This window comes from Macrobrachium nipponense, chromosome 18 (genome assembly GCF_015104395.2).
Source record: "Macrobrachium nipponense isolate FS-2020 chromosome 18, ASM1510439v2, whole genome shotgun sequence".
In the NCBI taxonomy this organism is placed as follows: Eukaryota; Metazoa; Arthropoda; class Malacostraca; order Decapoda; family Palaemonidae; genus Macrobrachium; species Macrobrachium nipponense.
The window spans coordinates 53,597,886-53,616,369 of record NC_087211.1 but is presented as its reverse complement, the minus strand read 5'-3'; the positions used below and the strand labels follow the sequence as shown (position 1 = coordinate 53,616,369).

The 18,484-nt window shown below is 37.7% G+C and overlaps 1 protein-coding gene across 5 annotated transcripts in view; it reads left to right on the top strand.

Annotated features, from left to right (window-relative positions):
* Positions 1-18,085, top strand: part of LOC135197056 (RNA-binding protein 24-B-like) — a 117,465-nt gene extending 99,380 nt beyond the window's left edge. For 4 of the 5 annotated variants that reach the window (XM_064223995.1, XM_064223997.1, XM_064223994.1 and 1 more), the window contains 2 exons: positions 9,748-9,980; positions 11,776-18,085. In XM_064223995.1, the coding sequence (XP_064080065.1) occupies positions 9,748-9,980; positions 11,776-11,936 (394 nt within the window). In that variant the 3' untranslated portion in view covers positions 11,937-18,085. The remainder of the gene's footprint in view (positions 1-9,747; positions 9,981-11,775) is intronic. The other variant, XM_064223998.1, reaches the window with a different exon arrangement.
* The last annotated feature ends 399 nt before the right edge of the window (positions 18,086-18,484 follow it).

Below are 18,484 nucleotides of genomic sequence, written 5' to 3'. Positions count from 1 at the left end.
TATGCCTGTTCCACATGCGAAGTTCTCTTTTATTAATGTTTTCTCGTACGGTTTCTCTTAGCGGCCTTTATTTATTGCCCCTGGGGACGTATATATCGTGCGCCGGCAAATGCCACTCAGTGCACCATTTGTCTTTCGTAGCTGAACGCTTTTTTTTTTTTCCTTTGGGCTTCATTTGGTAATTTTAAAAAAATTGCCCCTCCCCCCCAGAAAAAAAACAAAAAAACGCCTCGGAATGAATTATTGTCATGTTTTATCCTGGTCTCTATAGCGAACACTATTTTCTTGTCTATAATATTATTCATTGCACTCACTTTGTCGATGGAGATATTTAGCTTTTACAAGAATGTCCTTTTCGACATGACCTCAGGTGACGTTTTTTTCGTGGTGACTGTGGGCGGAGGTAGCGAGATCTTTATAAAAAGCCTGTGCGTATATGTTATCTGCAAGTAATGGTTACTTCCTTTATTATGCATAGAAACGGTATTGCCAGATAGGCGAACATGGGAAGAAGTAAAAGGAGAGAGAGAGAGAGAGAGAGAGAAATGACTCTCGCTACCTAATTCGACAGGAAGGTGAACAATCATGCGGTTTCGGGAGGAATTAATGGACGAATCGGAGACTCGCTGTAAGGCTGCTTTTGTTGACGGTTCACTTGAGCATTTCCGACCAAATGGTGATGGCTGTGTGCTCATGTGACTCCTCCTATGCTGGTGTGGGGTGGTGTTGTTGGGTCGGGGGGTGAGGGGAGGATGGAGAAGGCAGGGGTTAGGGTGAGGGGAAGTGAGAAATTGGTATTGACTCCACTTTGCCACCATCTACGTGAAGAACCAAGGGGCTGGAAGAGACAGAGTCAAAGACCCACCTAAATGGCTGATTAAACAGGAGGTAATCAGAAGAGAGGTTTTGTCTAGGAAGGGAGGGGCTGGGTTGGGGGGGGGGGGGGGTTCACATTCCCTAAAAGACAAACATCGTCGTCTAAGAGCACGGATGTTTCGAGGGCAATAACAGAGCGAAGTAGCAGCAGCGTTTCGGAAGTGTTGTTCCGTGAGTGATGATATATTGGTATGAGTGGTTACTGGTTTGTTTACAGCGGAGTCTCGATGTCTGCAAACTGACTACTAATGGCATTTGTTTTCCGACGGAGACAAACAAAAAAAATCAGGTTTTGTGGACTTGACTTGATTCACTTTCTCTGCTTTTTTCTCTCTCTCTCTCTTGTTCTGTTCTGTTTAGGATGGCTGGAAATTCGTTGAGCTTTGTTTAGGTTTAATTTGACTGCATTCTTGCGACCTCTGGCTTGCGCGACCTATATATCATTTTTAATAACTGTGTGTATTCGTAAATTTTGTCCGTGTGATATTTACAGCCTTTGGGTAATCAATTCCACGATTAGATCACCGTCCTCAATGCCGGGGCCAGCCTGTCTCGCCACTGACCCCTGTACTATTTATAATTTTTTTGGCGGGATGGGAGCTCTAGCGTTTAAACATTTACCCTGAAGCAGTTTCTTTTATGTTAATCTGGGCTGAATTGTTTTCAAAGTGTAGACCAAGTAAATTTCAACGCTTCCAGAGCGGTACTAGCACACGAGAGAGAGTTTGAGAAAGCCCCAAAGTTTAGGACACGGCATGTTATAGTAGATTCTCATCAACCGTGCATCTGATGTGTAGGGCCCGTCCCTTACGACTCTCCTGATTGCCGTTGATAAGGCCAATCATAGGGCTGGTTACTCAGTCTCTCGAGAGAGTTCACACCTCTCCTGAGGGATACTTTTGAAAGAAGTATACCTCAGGGGAGGTGGACATGACATCCTGCCTTTTGAACCCTCTTTAAAGATTGAGAGTTTCCAGCCCTGTGATTGGCTTATCAACAGCCAATCACGAACGTCGTAAGGGACTTGCTTAGACATGAGCTTGCACGGTTGATGTGAATCTAGCTACTGTTTACGTAAAACCTGTAGAACGCGTGGAGTAAGTGCTTTAGAAATTATCTGTAGAGTAGGAGTGTAGAAAGAGTTGTGGGTCTTGGAGTAAAAAATCGTAGCCAAGAGGAAGTTTGAACGTATGTGTCTAGATGAGGGGAGATAGTTGGCAGATAGCTAGCTATAGGTCATGCCCGTCAGCAAATACTCAAGAGAAGCCAAAAATTGTTGAGTAATCCTTGCTCTTAGAAAATGTTGGGTCAGGGAAACATTTTTTATATATTTTGTTTGTCCCCAAAGTCGTATCAGGAAGTGCAAAATATTGAACTCCTTTCATTATTTCTACTAAATGCGGATAACCATCGGGTAAAGTATGTGTTACGGGTAATTTGGCTCGGAAAGGTTCAGAATATGTTAAAAATATATATATAAAAAAGCCTGTTCAGAGAACCAAGTATTGCAGGGACAGGTATAAAGGTCAGACGTAAGTGGTGGCTGCTGTGGCAGTGAATGAATAAACGATGCCTATCGACAAACAGATTAAAGAAAGAAACTTAGTGCCATGATCTTCTTGGCACCCTCAAGAAGTCCTTTTTTCTTCTCTTTTGCTTTCTCAACCCCTCCCCCCAGTCCTCCTCTTAAGTAGCCTCGTAAATATGAAGTTTAAGGGTTAATGGCAATATATCGTCCTTTGAAAGCGCGTTTGCGGGAAATATTACGTAATATCGTTTACCCAATGACTTACAGAGGCAGTTTTATGTCCAATCGTTATGTAGGTTATTCGCGTAATGCGTCTGTAATGTATCGATGTTGCCAAACGATGATCTTCGATTATTTTGAGCGCACGTACCTTCTGTTTGTCGTTTACAGTGTGCATATATATAATATATATACATATAATTCTTGTTGATTGATTACCAAGAAACTTCTATTAGGCTATTATTGGAAATCTATTTGTAAATCTAATACATAAATATATATATATATAATATTATAGATATATATATATAATATATATATCATATAATATATATTATATATATACCTACACCTACACATTACTCGTATACCTGTGTTGCCTCAATATATTTTTCTCTTGTTTTCAAAATGATGTAATGTTGAGCGGTTTGGCTGAGTAAAATAATACCAAACAGATGATGAATTTGAAAAAAACATTGTCTTCATTCGTAGTTCTGAGGAGAAAGATGGAATGAAACGTGAAAAATTGCGATGATGACGGAGACGGAGAATGTTGAATAAAAAGGGCAGTAGATGGAAAGAGGTAATTGGTATAAGACAGGAAAGTGACGGGCTATTGATGAGCGTCTGTGTTGAGATCTTGGTGAGGCTTTCGGACGTGAATTTATATTTTATATACCATAATTGCGGGGGTAGCATCAGTGGTTTGTAGTTATAGTAGGTGCTACTCTCCCCATCATCCCTGGTTGCACACACTCAATTAGATTGGCTTTTAGTTACAATAATTCAGCGTAGGTTTAATTGTTTTTCATTGAATCATGGCAATATTGCCCCGTCCATAGCTGGGATTAGAATTCTGTCCTTCTTGTACCTCATCCATAGCGTGATCACATGAAAGTTTTTTAAATTTATTAAAAACAAAGTTAAAGTTGAATGCCTTTAGCTATACACGTCCTCGGGTGTATATATATATTATATATATATATATATATATATATATATATATATATATATATATATATAGCTATATATACATACATATACTTATATATACTTATAAGTAATTACATTTTGGGAGGTGCACATATTTGCATATGTCGTATGTGATTTTGGCAGGCCCCTTATGTCATTCATGTAGGCAAACACAGTCCTTCAGTCAAAAACCCGGTTCGCCATGTCTTTTATTTCTGTTACAGCTAAAATGTGGAATAGTTTACCTAGTCAGGTTGCAAAATCCCCTGATCTCCAAAATGTTCTAAAGGAGATGAGCAAAGTCATTCCTTCTTTTTGCTGACGTCCCCTTGATTCAGGTGTATTGGTTTCTTTTTATTTTCCGTTCCCTCATATTTATTCATTTATCACCTTTTCTAGGACTTGTCTATCTATGCAGGCTGATTTCTTTTTTGAGTTCTTTGTGGGTTTATAGTTTTAGACTGTTCATTAGGGTTTACAGCTTAAAAATAAAACTTCTTGTTTGTATGGTGTTTTTACGTTGCATGGAACCAGTGGTTATTCGGCAACGGGACCAACGGCTTTACGTGACTTCCGAACCACGTCGAGAGTGAACTTCTATCACCAGAAATACACATCTCTCACACCTCAATCGAACTCGCGGCCACCGAGGTGGTACGCCAACACCATATCGACCACGCCTATGAGGTGCTTAAAACTTCTTGTGTTTCATATATCATCTACTAAATAATACCATATTTCCTCTGAATTCTAATATAAATACGAATTTTAGTTATTGTTGTGGAGGCTGGAGGAGGATAGGTTAAGTATTATTATTATTATTATTATTATTATTATTATTATTATTATTATTATTATTATTATTATTATTATTATTATTATTATTATTGAATTGAGCCTCAACCATTCCGTGGAACCACTTTTAAAGCCCAGTATGCTTATTCGTTTAAAAAACGAGATGAGAATAACAAATAAATAGGATGAATAAACATAAACCGTAAAACAGCCGGAGAGTGGAAACAAACAAAATGATTGTATGAAAACATAAACAAAATAATTGTAGAACTAGACATTGTAAATGGGTACAAGATTCGTTCTTTCTCTGCGCTCACGTGAAGAGAACTAGACATTGTAAATGGTTACAAGATTCGTTCTTTCGCTTTCGATGTTCAGGCGTTGTACGTGTCTTAACTATATAACCACCCTCTACCTCTCACCCTTCTTTCCCCTCCTCTAGTGGCCATGACACTCGCCTCACGAGCGAGAGGGACGGTTATAAATTGCGAGACGAGGGTGGTTGGTTACAGCCATGATGGATATCATGACGTGTCTTACAACCTCATCCTAAAATATCTTCGAATATCCTCGATAGGTGGGCCATATGCTTCATATTCTCTTCTGTATCGACTTCATTCGTGGGACCTAATAGGTCTCTTGACAGGTGATTAATTCATTATTGAGTCAAGTTGACTTGCGGGACTCCGCAGTGGGAGACGGGCAAAGGATGAGTGGGTCGATATTTCCCGTGATTGCTTCTGTATATATATATATATATATATATATATATATATATATATATATATATATATATATATATATATATATATATTTATATATTATATTTATATATATATATATATATTATATATATATATATATATATATATATATATATATATATATATATACATACATATATATAATTTAAACATATTATTAGCCATTCCCCTCTTTTCATCTGCTATATATACACTCCTTGAAATATTATTTTTGGATCAGCCGTTCTAATTTGTACATAACGAGATAGCTAATATCTATTTTTATACATGTTTATTTCGTGAATTCCTCTTTGCTTACAGTAGGCTACGCACCATCTCATCATCTACTACTGCTTTCTCCTTATATTGATAAGCTTTCTTATACGCCTAGAGCATTACAGTATTCAGTCCCAGTGAGTGATTCGTGGCAACTCTGCACTTTCTGCTTGAACTGTTCTCTGCGTCTGTTCCCCTATCACGAATTCGTGCCGGACACTTTATGAGTGTAAACGTTTATTAAGCCCTCCGCGTTCGGCGGTTATGCGAACGGCTTCGGAACGGTCCACGAGAGCGTGACGTTCAGGCCTTACTTTCTGCGGTGAACGAGTTTACCCTAAATCTGGTTTCTTGAAAGTCTCTTTTTCTTCTTCTTCTTCTTGTGTCGTCAGTTAACACAGTTCAATCTCGAAGCGTTTTCTTCGTTGTATCGACGAGCAGTGCGTCGTCGTGACTATATCTATTCAACAAGCAATGAAGAATTAAGAAAACTCTACGGCTTTCGAATATCTCCAATGAAGAGTCACCGGTATTCATATCCAGAGTATTGTTTTAGTTGGCTCTCTCTCTCTCTCTCTCTCTCTCTCTCTCTCTCTCTCTCTCTCTCTCCTCCACCCAGTGTCACCTTTTTAAGAGGTAGAAGATGAGTTTGTCCTTTTTGGAACGTGTTCAAGGAAGAATGAGGAATTTGCCTCTCTCTCTCTCTCTCTCTCTCTCTCTCTCTCTCTCTCTCTCTCTCTCCCACAGCGTTCTTTTACGTACCGCTATGTCATTCTGTGTCACGCTGTTAAGGCACGTGCCCCTGGTAACTTGTAATCCCTTCCCAGTGGGATTAAATCACGCCCCGAAGGGTCAGGGCGATTTGCCTGTGTCTCGTAGCCTCATGTTCAGAGAATGGCCTCACCAACGCTTCACTGCTCTCTCTCTCTCTCTCTCTCTCTCTCTCTCTCTCTCTCTCTCTCTCTCTCTCTCTCTCTCTCTCATTATCCATTTTACAGCAGTGATCTGCCAAATATATATATAATATTTTTTTAGCCTTTGTTATCAAAGAATAATAACTCTGATATGTCTGTCAGTAGTTTCTATTCGACAGTGTAATTTCCGATTAGGTGACCCTAGGTTAGTAAAAAGTCACTGCTATAGATGTTGCAAATGAGTCATTGTTGTAGATGTTAAGATGTTGCAGGATAGTTGAAGCTTTTCCTTTCGTTGTGTAGATAATGTAAGAAGGTAAGAAGACCCTTTTCGTGTGGTGTTGTCCATTCTTTATCTAGAAGGATCTTTTCTGATTTTTTCCAAGTTTTAAGGGATTTTTTTTTTTAAGATTGAAATTAATAACTCTCGTTTGGCTTCGTGTCTGTATATTTTCAGTGGACTGTGTTATAAGGCCGTCTTCTCTAGTATATTCACACATTTTGATAGATTATTATTAATATATGATAATATATATATATATATATATATATATATATTCATGAAATTGTAATAGTCACAATGCTTGCATATATGTAATGCTTTTAACAGACCCTTAATTGTGGTCTATCCCACTCACCTGTCCACCCATTCATGCATCCATCACCGAAGAAGAAAGAATTTTAATGTACATATAATTGAGGACGAAGTATGTGTGACTTGACCCCAGGTTAGCGTGTAATTTGACCTTGGATGAATCGACGGGCAATCCTCTGTGAAAGGTCTATTAACAGAACAAGCGTCGTAAAGGAAAAAAAGAAGAAGAAAAGGTTCCTCGTTCGCGGATATCTGTCGAAAGAGTGTCATGGAGGAGTCACTGACGGGAAAAGGTGGTCAGTGATAGGTTTTAATAGTTAATAATGACTAGCATTACACGCAACGATACTGCGCGCGGACGAGAGCGCTCGCGTACTGCCGTATCTCGACTCGCATTTGCGTGGATGATCGAGTATGTTTTTAGTTTTTAAGTGAATCGCGGGCAAGTCTGGCAGATAAACAAGTGTGGTAAAATTTCACCACTACTCGTTACTGTTAACGCGAACGTTGTTTGCCTCCCTAATCCTCTGTTAAGTAGGAGGAACGGGCTGGTCTGTGCTGTGTTCACATAGTGAATAATCTATTGCCATCTAGGTTAATTAAATATCTATGAACGCTTAGAGTGATTTGCCGCGGAGTTGCATGCCCCTACCGCTGAGAGTGTGTGTGTGCATATATATATATTTGCGTATATATATATATATATATATAATATATATATATATATATATATATATAGATAGAGAGAGAGAGAGAGAGAGAGAGAGAGAGAGAGAGAGAGAGAGAGAGAGAGAGAGAATGGAATTTTTTTTTTCTTTTGCGGAAACGGAAATGTTATGCAACATACCGGTGTGAGATCTCCGCTAACAAGAGAAGGGAAAGAAGGATATACTAGATAGATAACAAGTTCATTCTTTATACAAACATCCTTCGTAGTAACGGGGGAATATTATACCATTAAAATCTATTGACAATAATTGTTTGCGGTGACGACAAACAGCGCCCAGCTTGTGTTGTTTAGGAACGAATGGAGAAACAAATGTGTGTGTGCTTTACAGAGGATTTTCTCCTTGGCGGAAGCACGAGAAAGACTGCGAAAACAAACAAGAATGTTCACGGCGATTCTGTTTGAACTGAAGAAGAAGAAGAAGAAGAAGAAGAAGAAGAAGAAGAAGAAGAAGAAGAAGAAGAACCATCAATACGTGGGAGGGAATCAGTAGCGAAGGCGAGAATTATCTTAATAAGAAGGTAAACACGGGACAAAAGGGTCTGGAAACGTGCGTAAGTGAATAGGAGGAGGAGGAGGAGGAGGAGGAGGAGGAGGAGGAGGAGGAGGGGAGGGGAGGAGGAGGAGGAGGTGGTGGTGGTGGCGCAGGCACAGTGACAGGCATAGCATAGCGCGAGGGAAGGAAACGATCTCGTTGCGTGACGAGCGAAGGTTGCCGGGGCACCTCGTCAGCTGATGCTGAATTTTGCATGACGGCGTTGATCATGTAGTAGAGCATGGCAGTGGCCCGCCGCCGCCGCCGTTTTAAGCCCTCCTTGCTTTACTGGGTGTTGTGGGGAAAGAGGGAGGGGGTGTTGGGGGGGAGGGTTAGGTAAGGGGATCCAGAGATATCTTGAAAGCGTTTTTACAAAGTTTTAAATTAGTTGGTCTTTAAGTGTGTGGTTTTTATTGTTCTCGTTTATTGTTCGCTCTTATACAATCCTTCCTAACTTCGACACACACACACACACACACACACACACACACACAGAGAGAGAGAGAGAGATTTTGTGTTTGACATTCGTTAATTTAACGATGAGGTTCGTTGCGGTCTTCATAATTAGTAATTAAGCATTCTTAACAGGAGAAGAGAGAGAGAGAGGAGAGAGAGAGAGAGAGAGTCTTCGTAGTCTTTTTGCTGTACTTTTCGTATAAACCAGTTCACTTTATACCCCAAATGAATTGGACATTTGTGGCAAAGCTCTGACGTCAAAGCTTCTCATTGGGAGACCACCCGGGACACCCCTTCCCCTACCCGGGGCTTCCCTTGAATAACTTATAGATACACGAATTTCCAGACTATCACGGAAGGTGATTACTGCAGACACGCAGCAGAACACAGTGTCGACTCTTGTCGCCAGCCAATCAGAATTTGACGAATATCTTGGCACCACTTGTCAGGGGGTTGTTATTGGCTGCTAATAATGCTGACGTCGAGTTGTGCGCGGCGGGAAACACCTGTTTCGGGGCTTGAGTTTTGGATGAGAGACCCAGAGTGTTGTAAATGCATGAATTACGGTAGAAGTGCATGGCACATCGTCGTGTGTGTCAACTCTTTCAGAGAGAGAGAGAGAGAGAGAGAGAGATTCTTGGTTAAAATGCATTAATACGAAGCAAAGTTTGTCACGTCAAGAAGGCATTGCAGAGCATTCAAGTCTTCAGTTGTAGTTCATTATTCAGTGGCTTGAAGTACAAAGTGTAAAACACACACACAGTTTAATGTACTACCGTATTATCAGGGGCTGTGCAAAAGATTACCAGAGAGGGTACTCTCTTGTCTTTTTCTAGATACCATATGAGTCAAGTGATTCAAGAAGAAAGTCATTTGCTTCTTGTACTTCCATTGCCTCTGATAGAACGTAGGCCTTATGCAGAAGACCTCCTGTATGGCGTTGTGAACAAAGCAAGTCAGACCCAAGTCCAGTAACCTAGAACTAACTCTGTTAGCGGAACAAATTGCAGTATAACAAATTGCACGATGCAGATTCTTGCACCATCTATGTTTCTCCTCCAATGTACATGTTCGTTAATGTCCTTAATTTCTTTTTTTTCCTCCCCGACAGGATTCATCCAGCCAGTAATTACTTGTACCATCCTCACTCTGGATACATTCCAACTGCTGCTGGACTGGTGCCCATCACGCACACACCTTTGAACGCCGCCGCTGCTTTGACAGCTGCGAGTCAACAGGCGTACTTTGATTATACTAGTGCTGCAGCTGCCTATCCAGGTACTTATCAAACTGCGGCTGCCGCTGCAACAGGCATGGAGCCCTACGCTGCCGCAGTCTCTGCAGGTACGGCTCCTTGGCGTATGTGGTAGTGAGAAATTCCCCTACGCGGTCATAACGTTTTTTTCTCCCTTAGATTCTTAATGATGTTTACTCTCTTAGCATTGATGCTCCTCTGCTTGCTTTTATACAAGTTCAATAGTGAATTCATTGACAATGTGCTTGAGTTTGACTGAATAGTTTACAGCGTGAGGGTGAAGCACAGCAATAAACTTTACTAAAAGAACAACTTGACTGAGAGGATGCCCATGCCACCATATTTTGGTTGACCTGGTGAGAAGTGCCATTGCAATTAAAGCTTTTTCTTCTATATAAAAACGCTTGATTATTCTTACACATATTGGAACATGGCACTTTTAGGTTAAAGCTTTAGAGCAATTTTGGATGACTGCTGATTACTATTCTAGAAATATTGTGTATGCTTTGTAGGTGTAGACAATCAACTGGTGCACCAACAATAGTCGATAGTAAGTCACTATGCTGTACTTTTAGAACGAGCTAGAGAAATTTCTTTAGGTTGATAAATGAATAGTCAGGTATTTTCATAATGAATTGTTCATATTTATTCAAGTGTTGATTAAGAATTGCAGTGATTTTTCATAACTGAAAATTGCAGGATGGTTTGGCGTTTATAACTTCAAAATTGTAGTAGCTGACTTGGCGAGTCATTCTCAGTTATTTTGTGCCATTTTCCTCATTGTAGTTAGTAACTGTAAAATTGTTGCTCTTTTGGAATGACTTAACACCACACCACATCATAGTTGAATTGAGATTGTAGGTAGAGTCTTTGCAACGACACTTACCATTTCTAGTGTCATAGGCCTGATGAGAGGGATGGGTATATGCACAGGCTAGTTCCCCAAGGATGTGGTTTGTAAATAATATTTTAGATATTATTATTAGCAAATAAATACTGTAGTTAAATAAGCATAAAAAAAGTATCTGTTTTGCTATTCTTTGTCAGTATGTTTTATTACCAGGTAATTAAAGCCTGTATGCTGCCTAAAATGCGATGGTGGCCCATGATGTTTATTACCCTGGAGCCTGAAATGGCTCTCAACAGCCATGGTTTCATAAGGTGTCTCAAAGGCTCTGGAATGACCAGTGCGGAAATGAGGTAGATAAAAATTGAATAAGCTGGGCTGGTAGTATTGGTTGAAAATTAAAGCAAGACAAAGATGCAGTTGAGTGGAATGGCAGCAAGATTGAAGTAAAGGAGTGAGAACAGAGGTAAATTGAAAGGCTAAAAAGTGTGTGCTGCAAACAACCTTTAATAATGGCTACAATACACTGCAACACATGGCATTCTAATGGCACTACCCTTGTGAAGGTGGTTAGAGGTATGATGTCGTGCAAAGCACACTGTAGGTGGAACTCCCTAGGGGGGATGAGAGACCATCAGAAAGAATCCAGTTTGATCCCTAACAAGTTTTGTGATTAACTCAATTGTAGTTGACATGTCACTTATTAATCAAAGCTAATGTAATTATTTTATCCATTGTTTACCCTGTAATCACTGGCATTGTAACTTAGTGTTTCTTAACGTAGATAACCTTCAAACTCTGGATACCTACACCCTCAAACTTGCAACATCAATATTGTGAACAAGTTCCTAAACATTTCTTAATAATACATTATTATGTACAGTATTAAAAAGTGTTAATCAACTCTTATTGTAGTATGCACACTTCATTGTACTGTATAACAGTATATGAATGATTACAAGGAGATTGATCAACTCTATTCTGATTGCATGTTAAATCTATCTGTAGACTCATAATATTGTGATTTTCTTTTCCAGCCTCTGCAATGTCCCAGTATGCAGCTGCTGTTCCAGGTTATTCTTGGCCTCTGCCCCAAGCAGCTACTGCTGCTGCAGCAGCTGCTGCTGGTACAATACCTCTGTCTCCTTACCCAGCAGCTGCAGCACAGCCTCAGCTTCAGGAAGCCCGTATGCAATAATGTTTCATGCATTACAATGGGCAGGCAACCATAATGAACCTCTACTAATTACATAAACATTGCGGATGCCATTCCTGTTGCCCATCTCCCATTGTCAGTTCTCTGGTATATTTTGGTGGATTCTTGGTCACTCTACCATTGGAGAACTGACGGATGAAGGGTGGCTGGGTTGACACTATGAACCTCCTGAGGCTCCCTGCCCAACATGGATTTTACTTTAGGCATTCAGGCACTGCCTGGCTGTTGCCACCCTTTTTCGGTTGTGAACACTTCGACAAGCTACTTGCGTCGTTAGTACTGACCACTGACTCCTAGCCAGTGATAAGATGACTTGAGTGTTGTCCAAAGCAACAATCTGCAAAACTCATGATGCTTGCCAATATGTAATTTAGTGTTCATGACTTAATTTGGGATCACTGTTGAGATCTCGCCACAGCAAACACAATATTTTATGAAAATATTTATAGTTACAGTACTGTTGTACAAGATAGATGAAAGTGCAATTCGTGTCGCTTTTTAGAGATATAAAAGTTACAGTGCTCTAAATATTTTAAGACTTTACTTTTTCTTTTTACAAATTTACTTGTTTTTGTTGTTAGAAACATAGGAGGATATAGTGGCCGACTAAGTGCCTGGTGTAGACCAGCTCTTTCTGTGATGACTTGCCATGGGCTGTCACATGATCCACTTCTCACCCGTGATAGTTAAAATATTCTGAGGGTATCTCATGTCAGGTCTCGAAATGTGTTCTCTACTTTCTTCTTTTATAATAAAGTGTTATCTCAAAGATAGAGAGGAAAATAGGATATTTATTTCTTATGCTGTCTCTCAATCATATGATATTGCTAGTGCGGAGTTCGAGGAGATCTCTGCGAGGTTCTTCATTTTCATGATATTCGATTCCATATCTGACAGAGTTTTTCTCTCTTAAATATAGTGATAAGATGTTTATAATAACATTTTCCCTGTTATATCATTTTCATATTAAGAATAATATTTTGTTATCTATAGTTAATAATTATTTGTACTCACCTAGCAGATTTGCTACTGTATTGACGCTATACTGTACTATATCATTAATCTGTACGTTATAGTTTTAAGGTCTGACTGATGAAGTGTGGAAATTCCTCTGAAGCAGTTATTCGAGGAACCTATATTTTAACATATCTTATTCTCCAGAGAGAATTTCCATGCTTCAGTCAGCAGAACAGTAGAATAGAAAACTGGAATGCCTCCAGTTGCCATAGGAAAAGGTAATATAATGTTATGTATTATTGTATACTGTAATGTATCATATACGGTATTAAGGTATGAATGTTAGGCATAATGTGAAAGCCTTAATGAGGCAAGCAAGATTATTTGGGTTGTCAAAGCTTGTCATACGACATATAAATACAACAGAGAAAGATAATCAGCCAAACATTAAGCTTCGACAGCCCTTTGAGGTGAAGGGAAGTCTCATCATAACATCTAGTCAGAATCTCTCATGTATATCGTCATTTTGTGCCATATATTGCTCAGTCCAACTACCTGCTGGATGTACAGTTTTTTATTTTTTATTTTTTTTACTGTAAGGTGTCAATTACTGATATCTTCCATGGAATGTTAATTGACTATGATGACCCAAGAGAGTTTACTTTTTCTAGCATTAGTGCCTCTGAAACATTTGCCATGAAATGGCCAGTCATGTGTATCTTACACAGTCTTTACTGAAAGGGAAAAGTTAGGATTAAAATGAGTACAGAACCTCACAGCTAATGCACATAGATTTGACAATGCAAAGAATAAATCCATAGTACTTATAAAATGCAGTATAAGAATACAATGTTGTACTTTATTGTAAATTACAAACCACAGTGACAAATCAGACAGTTTTACAATTGGTAAGAAACCCATGAAATATTACCATAGTTCAGTTCAATTAAAAGTAGCAATAATGGGAAAATATTTTGTAAGATACAAAATAAAATGCAGAGCATAGTCAGATTAACCAAATAATTTTATAGAATGTTAAGTAATTATAGATTGTTCCTTTTTAGCGCTTTATATTGCTGGCATTACTTAATGTAGGACCAAAATTTTCCAAAATGTTTTTTTATCTTATGGTTCCTCTAGTCAGAAATGAATGTTAACATTTGCTGCTCTCTGTCAAAGCGTTCATTTGCTCTTAACTTTAGTATTTCCAATGCCAATGTCTTGGGAGTAATTTATAGCCGGTCATTCATATGGTAACTGCATGGCTTTATTAAATTCTTATTGGAGTATGAAGATATGTTTTTTATATATACTGCTCTTACACTATGATGTACTACTGTATTGCAGTACCAGTAGGGAAGTGTAGACCCAAACTATCAACAGTTCCTTCTGTCACCTTTAAAGGAACTGAATGCAATATTTAATTTTGATGGTAGTGTTTTTGTATGTGGTGTTTATACAGCATCTCTTGCAGGAGACTCAATCATGAAACCACCTCATATCTATACAGGAAAGCTGATACGTGTACCTGTTTTATACTACTGTACTTATATCTTCCTGAACATATTTATTTGATATTTCTGTTGAATCAGCTTGTATAACTTTATTGTACTGTTTTTAAGTTTATAGCCTTTTAAAAAGCAATAATCCTTGTGAAATTGTTCAATAAGCAGTCTCACACAGTAGTACAGTAGAGTATTTTGATTTTTCTCATTTAATAGAAGTTTAACAAAATTTGAATTTGGATTAGTCATATGTATTAAATTACAGATTTTTTCATGAATTCTGTTGTTTCTGAATACAAACAAGAGATTTTGTTAATTTCCTTCTATTGTACTACAGTAGCATTTATAGATATTCTAGATAAAGAATATGAAGAAAAGTTACATTCTATGAAGAAGAGAATAAAAGACTTTACTTGATTGTAATTCTTGATATGTTGCCATGTTCAATACGTATTTCTTTACTAGAATATTAATTATGGAATTCCTAGGGACTGTTTACAGTCCATGTTTCATGTAACAAACATTTGGGCCAAAATACCTATTTTGATAAAAAAAAACAGTACTGTTACCATAAAAGCAAAAGAAAAGAAAAAAGAAAAGTATCAAATGGGTCTTTTTGGTTATACTGACAACCATGTCACTGAGATGGTATCAGATACAACATAACTTGATAACTTGTGGAGTATTTCACTTATTGAACCAGATAGGAACCTTTATGATTTATTCTTTGATTGTAAAAAGCTTTTGCTATATTTATTCAGCAATTGTAAAAAGGCCTTATGATAATAGCATAAATTGATGGGAATGTCCTGTTAACGTTCTCATGTATAGAGCATTCAAATTAATTTTGGGGGGCTGAAATGTTCAGCATTGGAAATTTACTTTTCCTTTTAGTACACTCACTGGGTAAAGAGTAGTTTTGTGCAGGGTTCAGCTATATCAGTGGCAGCCAGTTTCTTTAGTTATTGAAAGGTAATTCTTGTATTTTGTTTAAGGCAGTTACCCCTGTAAGTGCAGGTGATCATAGTACGTATTGGTAATGTTGTCATAATTGTTTTTTGGTATTATGGTTAAAAAGAAAAAACAGTTAGTGTAACATATTCCTTTATGCAAGCCAGAAGGTTCTTGTAAAAATTTGCAATCAGAAACTGTTGAGAGCGCTTTAAAAGTTGGGAGACGTTACTGCTGTAAAATTAAGGCTACCAGTTTGCAAGTGTAACAGACACTGTAATTTAATATTCATGTGTGCACATTTACTGAAAGAAATGGATAGTACTTTGTGTACAGGAATACTGAAAGAAAGAGACACCAAGGTGAAGCAGAGGCCGAAAGAACTGCATTCTCATTTTTCAAAGTTATATACATATAAATATATATTGATGACAAAATATACAATTTATGCATTGTTATTTTGAGGTCAAAATGAATGGTTAATGATAGTTCTTTTTCTTTAGCTTTGTGAAAAGATACATTGATGACTAATTGCAGCTACATTAGATCACTTTATTACCGCCCATGAATTTTGTACAGTTAGTTGTAATAAAGCAACTTGCAATAAGTTATAGATACAAGTACTCCAGGCTGAAATGGAATCAGCAGACAAAAGAGCTGCAATGGAAGTTGACATGATTCTCTTCACTATCTTTACATTCACTATATCTGCAGAAAATTGTCTGTACACAGAAATACAAAATGTTACGTTTCCTAAAACCAGGGAGAATACTTGTATGATTTTCTATGAAGGAAATACTGTAGTCATTATAGCTCATATTACATATTTAGTTTGTAAGTTTCAGATAGAAAATATATGAAAGGAAATAATGTATTTATTGTTACTATTTACTGTTATTGTATGTGAGATGATCATGACTGGATGAAATTCATCCATGCGAATACCGGATTTTATATTTTTAATGTGATTTTTATATTATCTATTAGGTAATTTTTGGCATAGTATTTAATTGTAATGTTAAATATTACTCCGTAATTATCCACGTGCACGTGGACAAAAGTACTGTTGTGCTATACGTACTCTCTAATGTGTTCTTTTATTTCAGTCATTAACAAACATAACATGATCACCTCACAACAAGGTCATTCACCAATGTCTAGTATTAAGGTTTAATATTACTTCATAAGCTTTGGGTCTTCATGACATGTTCTCTTAGCAAAGATTAAGGTTCGTTCTTTCGGGAAATAAGTACTTGAAATGGAAACCTTTGGGTCTGCAGCATAATATATATAGCTCAAATTTTGCGGGAGATACATTCATGACAAACCCAACAGCACAGATATATGGTTATAAGAAGTCCCCTCATGTGGCAGAGTTTATCAGCCCAGGTATAGGTACGTGAATTTATGTATGGCTTTGTGCACTAGTGCTTTATATTGAAAAGGTTTTGGCATGGTGCCAAGTATGGACATTTGCAATATATATATCCTTTATTGTGGGGATAAGTATGGACATCTGCAATATATCTTTTATGGTGGGGATAAAGTGGGCCAGGGATAATAACAGTACCCAAGATGCAAGGAAGGTAAGGGAGCATTTTCCCTGTAATGGCTTGTGTACCCATATCAATAGCACTGGTGTGCATATCCATGCATAGTCATTGACACTGTATACACTTGTGATACATGTGTGCTGTACGTAACATATGAACTTCAGAGGTAAATAATGATGGCCTAATATGCATTCTTTTTTATTCAAGATGTTTTGACTAAATATATCAAGAGGACAACCGAGTTGGTCATTGTGTCGAGGGCGAAAGGGGATACATTATTAATTTAACTTAAATACAGTTCAGTCTTAAATTAGTATATTCTTTCATTAATGGTAAATAACACCACCCCTGTAAGGGTTAAAGGTTGTTTAGGGTGTGTGATGGGTGAGATAACATTCAAGACCTAATTTCCTAAGCTGCTTTTCTCATCCTATTACTGTACTTGAATGTTCAACACAAATATGCAGTACTGAAGTGCCTTATTTTTTAATCTTAATATTCACCAGATGCCCTTCTACAGGTAGTGCCTTGTCTGTGTGTTGGAATTCAGATTCTTAAATTTCAATGTTTGGATAGTCTTTTTCAAGATTATTTTAATATTATATTGAACATGTTTTTGTCTGGCTGTAGATTGTACAGTATATGTACGGTAAAAATGGTTTCCAAGATTTTTATCCCAATCGCCAATCAACCTACTGGAAAAAAACTTTTAGCGCTAACACTTTAAGATAAATTAATTTACACAGCCATTTGATTGCAATACGTATTCTATGGATATTTCAAACAAAGTTGATTAATTTAATGTTAGTTTCAAACCATGCAAACTTATTAGTTGCCCCTTTGAAGTTAATTGCTATTGATATTTTGCCCTTAAAAATTTTTCTAACGTTTCTACTGTAACTTTGAGAATATCATCTATTTTCAGTGTTTCTACTACAACTTTGTGAAGATCATCTATTTTCAGCTTTCATATGCCAGAAATGATTGGTAGCTGTGACCATTGAGGATGCTAGAAAACTGTTGAGCTTTTGCAGATTAACTGGTTGTATGAATGTTTGCCATGTATGTCTATCTTAACAATCTCACACCCTGTCTCTTGTCAGCCAGATCCAGTCACCATTATTTATTTTTTAATTTATTATAGGAAATAAAAAAAATAAAATCATGGCATTTTTCTTTCCAACCCTCGAATTAAACCTTCTTACTGCTGAAGTGCTTCTACAATATGTAATTTTCTGAGCATATATTATGCTACAGTATTAGACTATGGCGCACTTACGAATGTTGCAAAGCCATACCTGTCAAATATCCTGAGTTTGTCAGGAATCTCCAAATTTTTGCTACCCGTTTCCCTGTCTCGACCTCAGTACATGATTACCCTTAGTTCTTGCAGGTCTCTTGGTGTGAACACACTAATCGCATTACTTTATATAATATTTCCATTTCTCCATCACTGGCTGAAACAAAGAGCTGAGCTTGATCTCGTTTGTTAAATGTTAATCATCTGGGTTATACTTTCAAAAACCTTCTTGGGTATAGGTACATTTTAAAGTGATGTGCATAT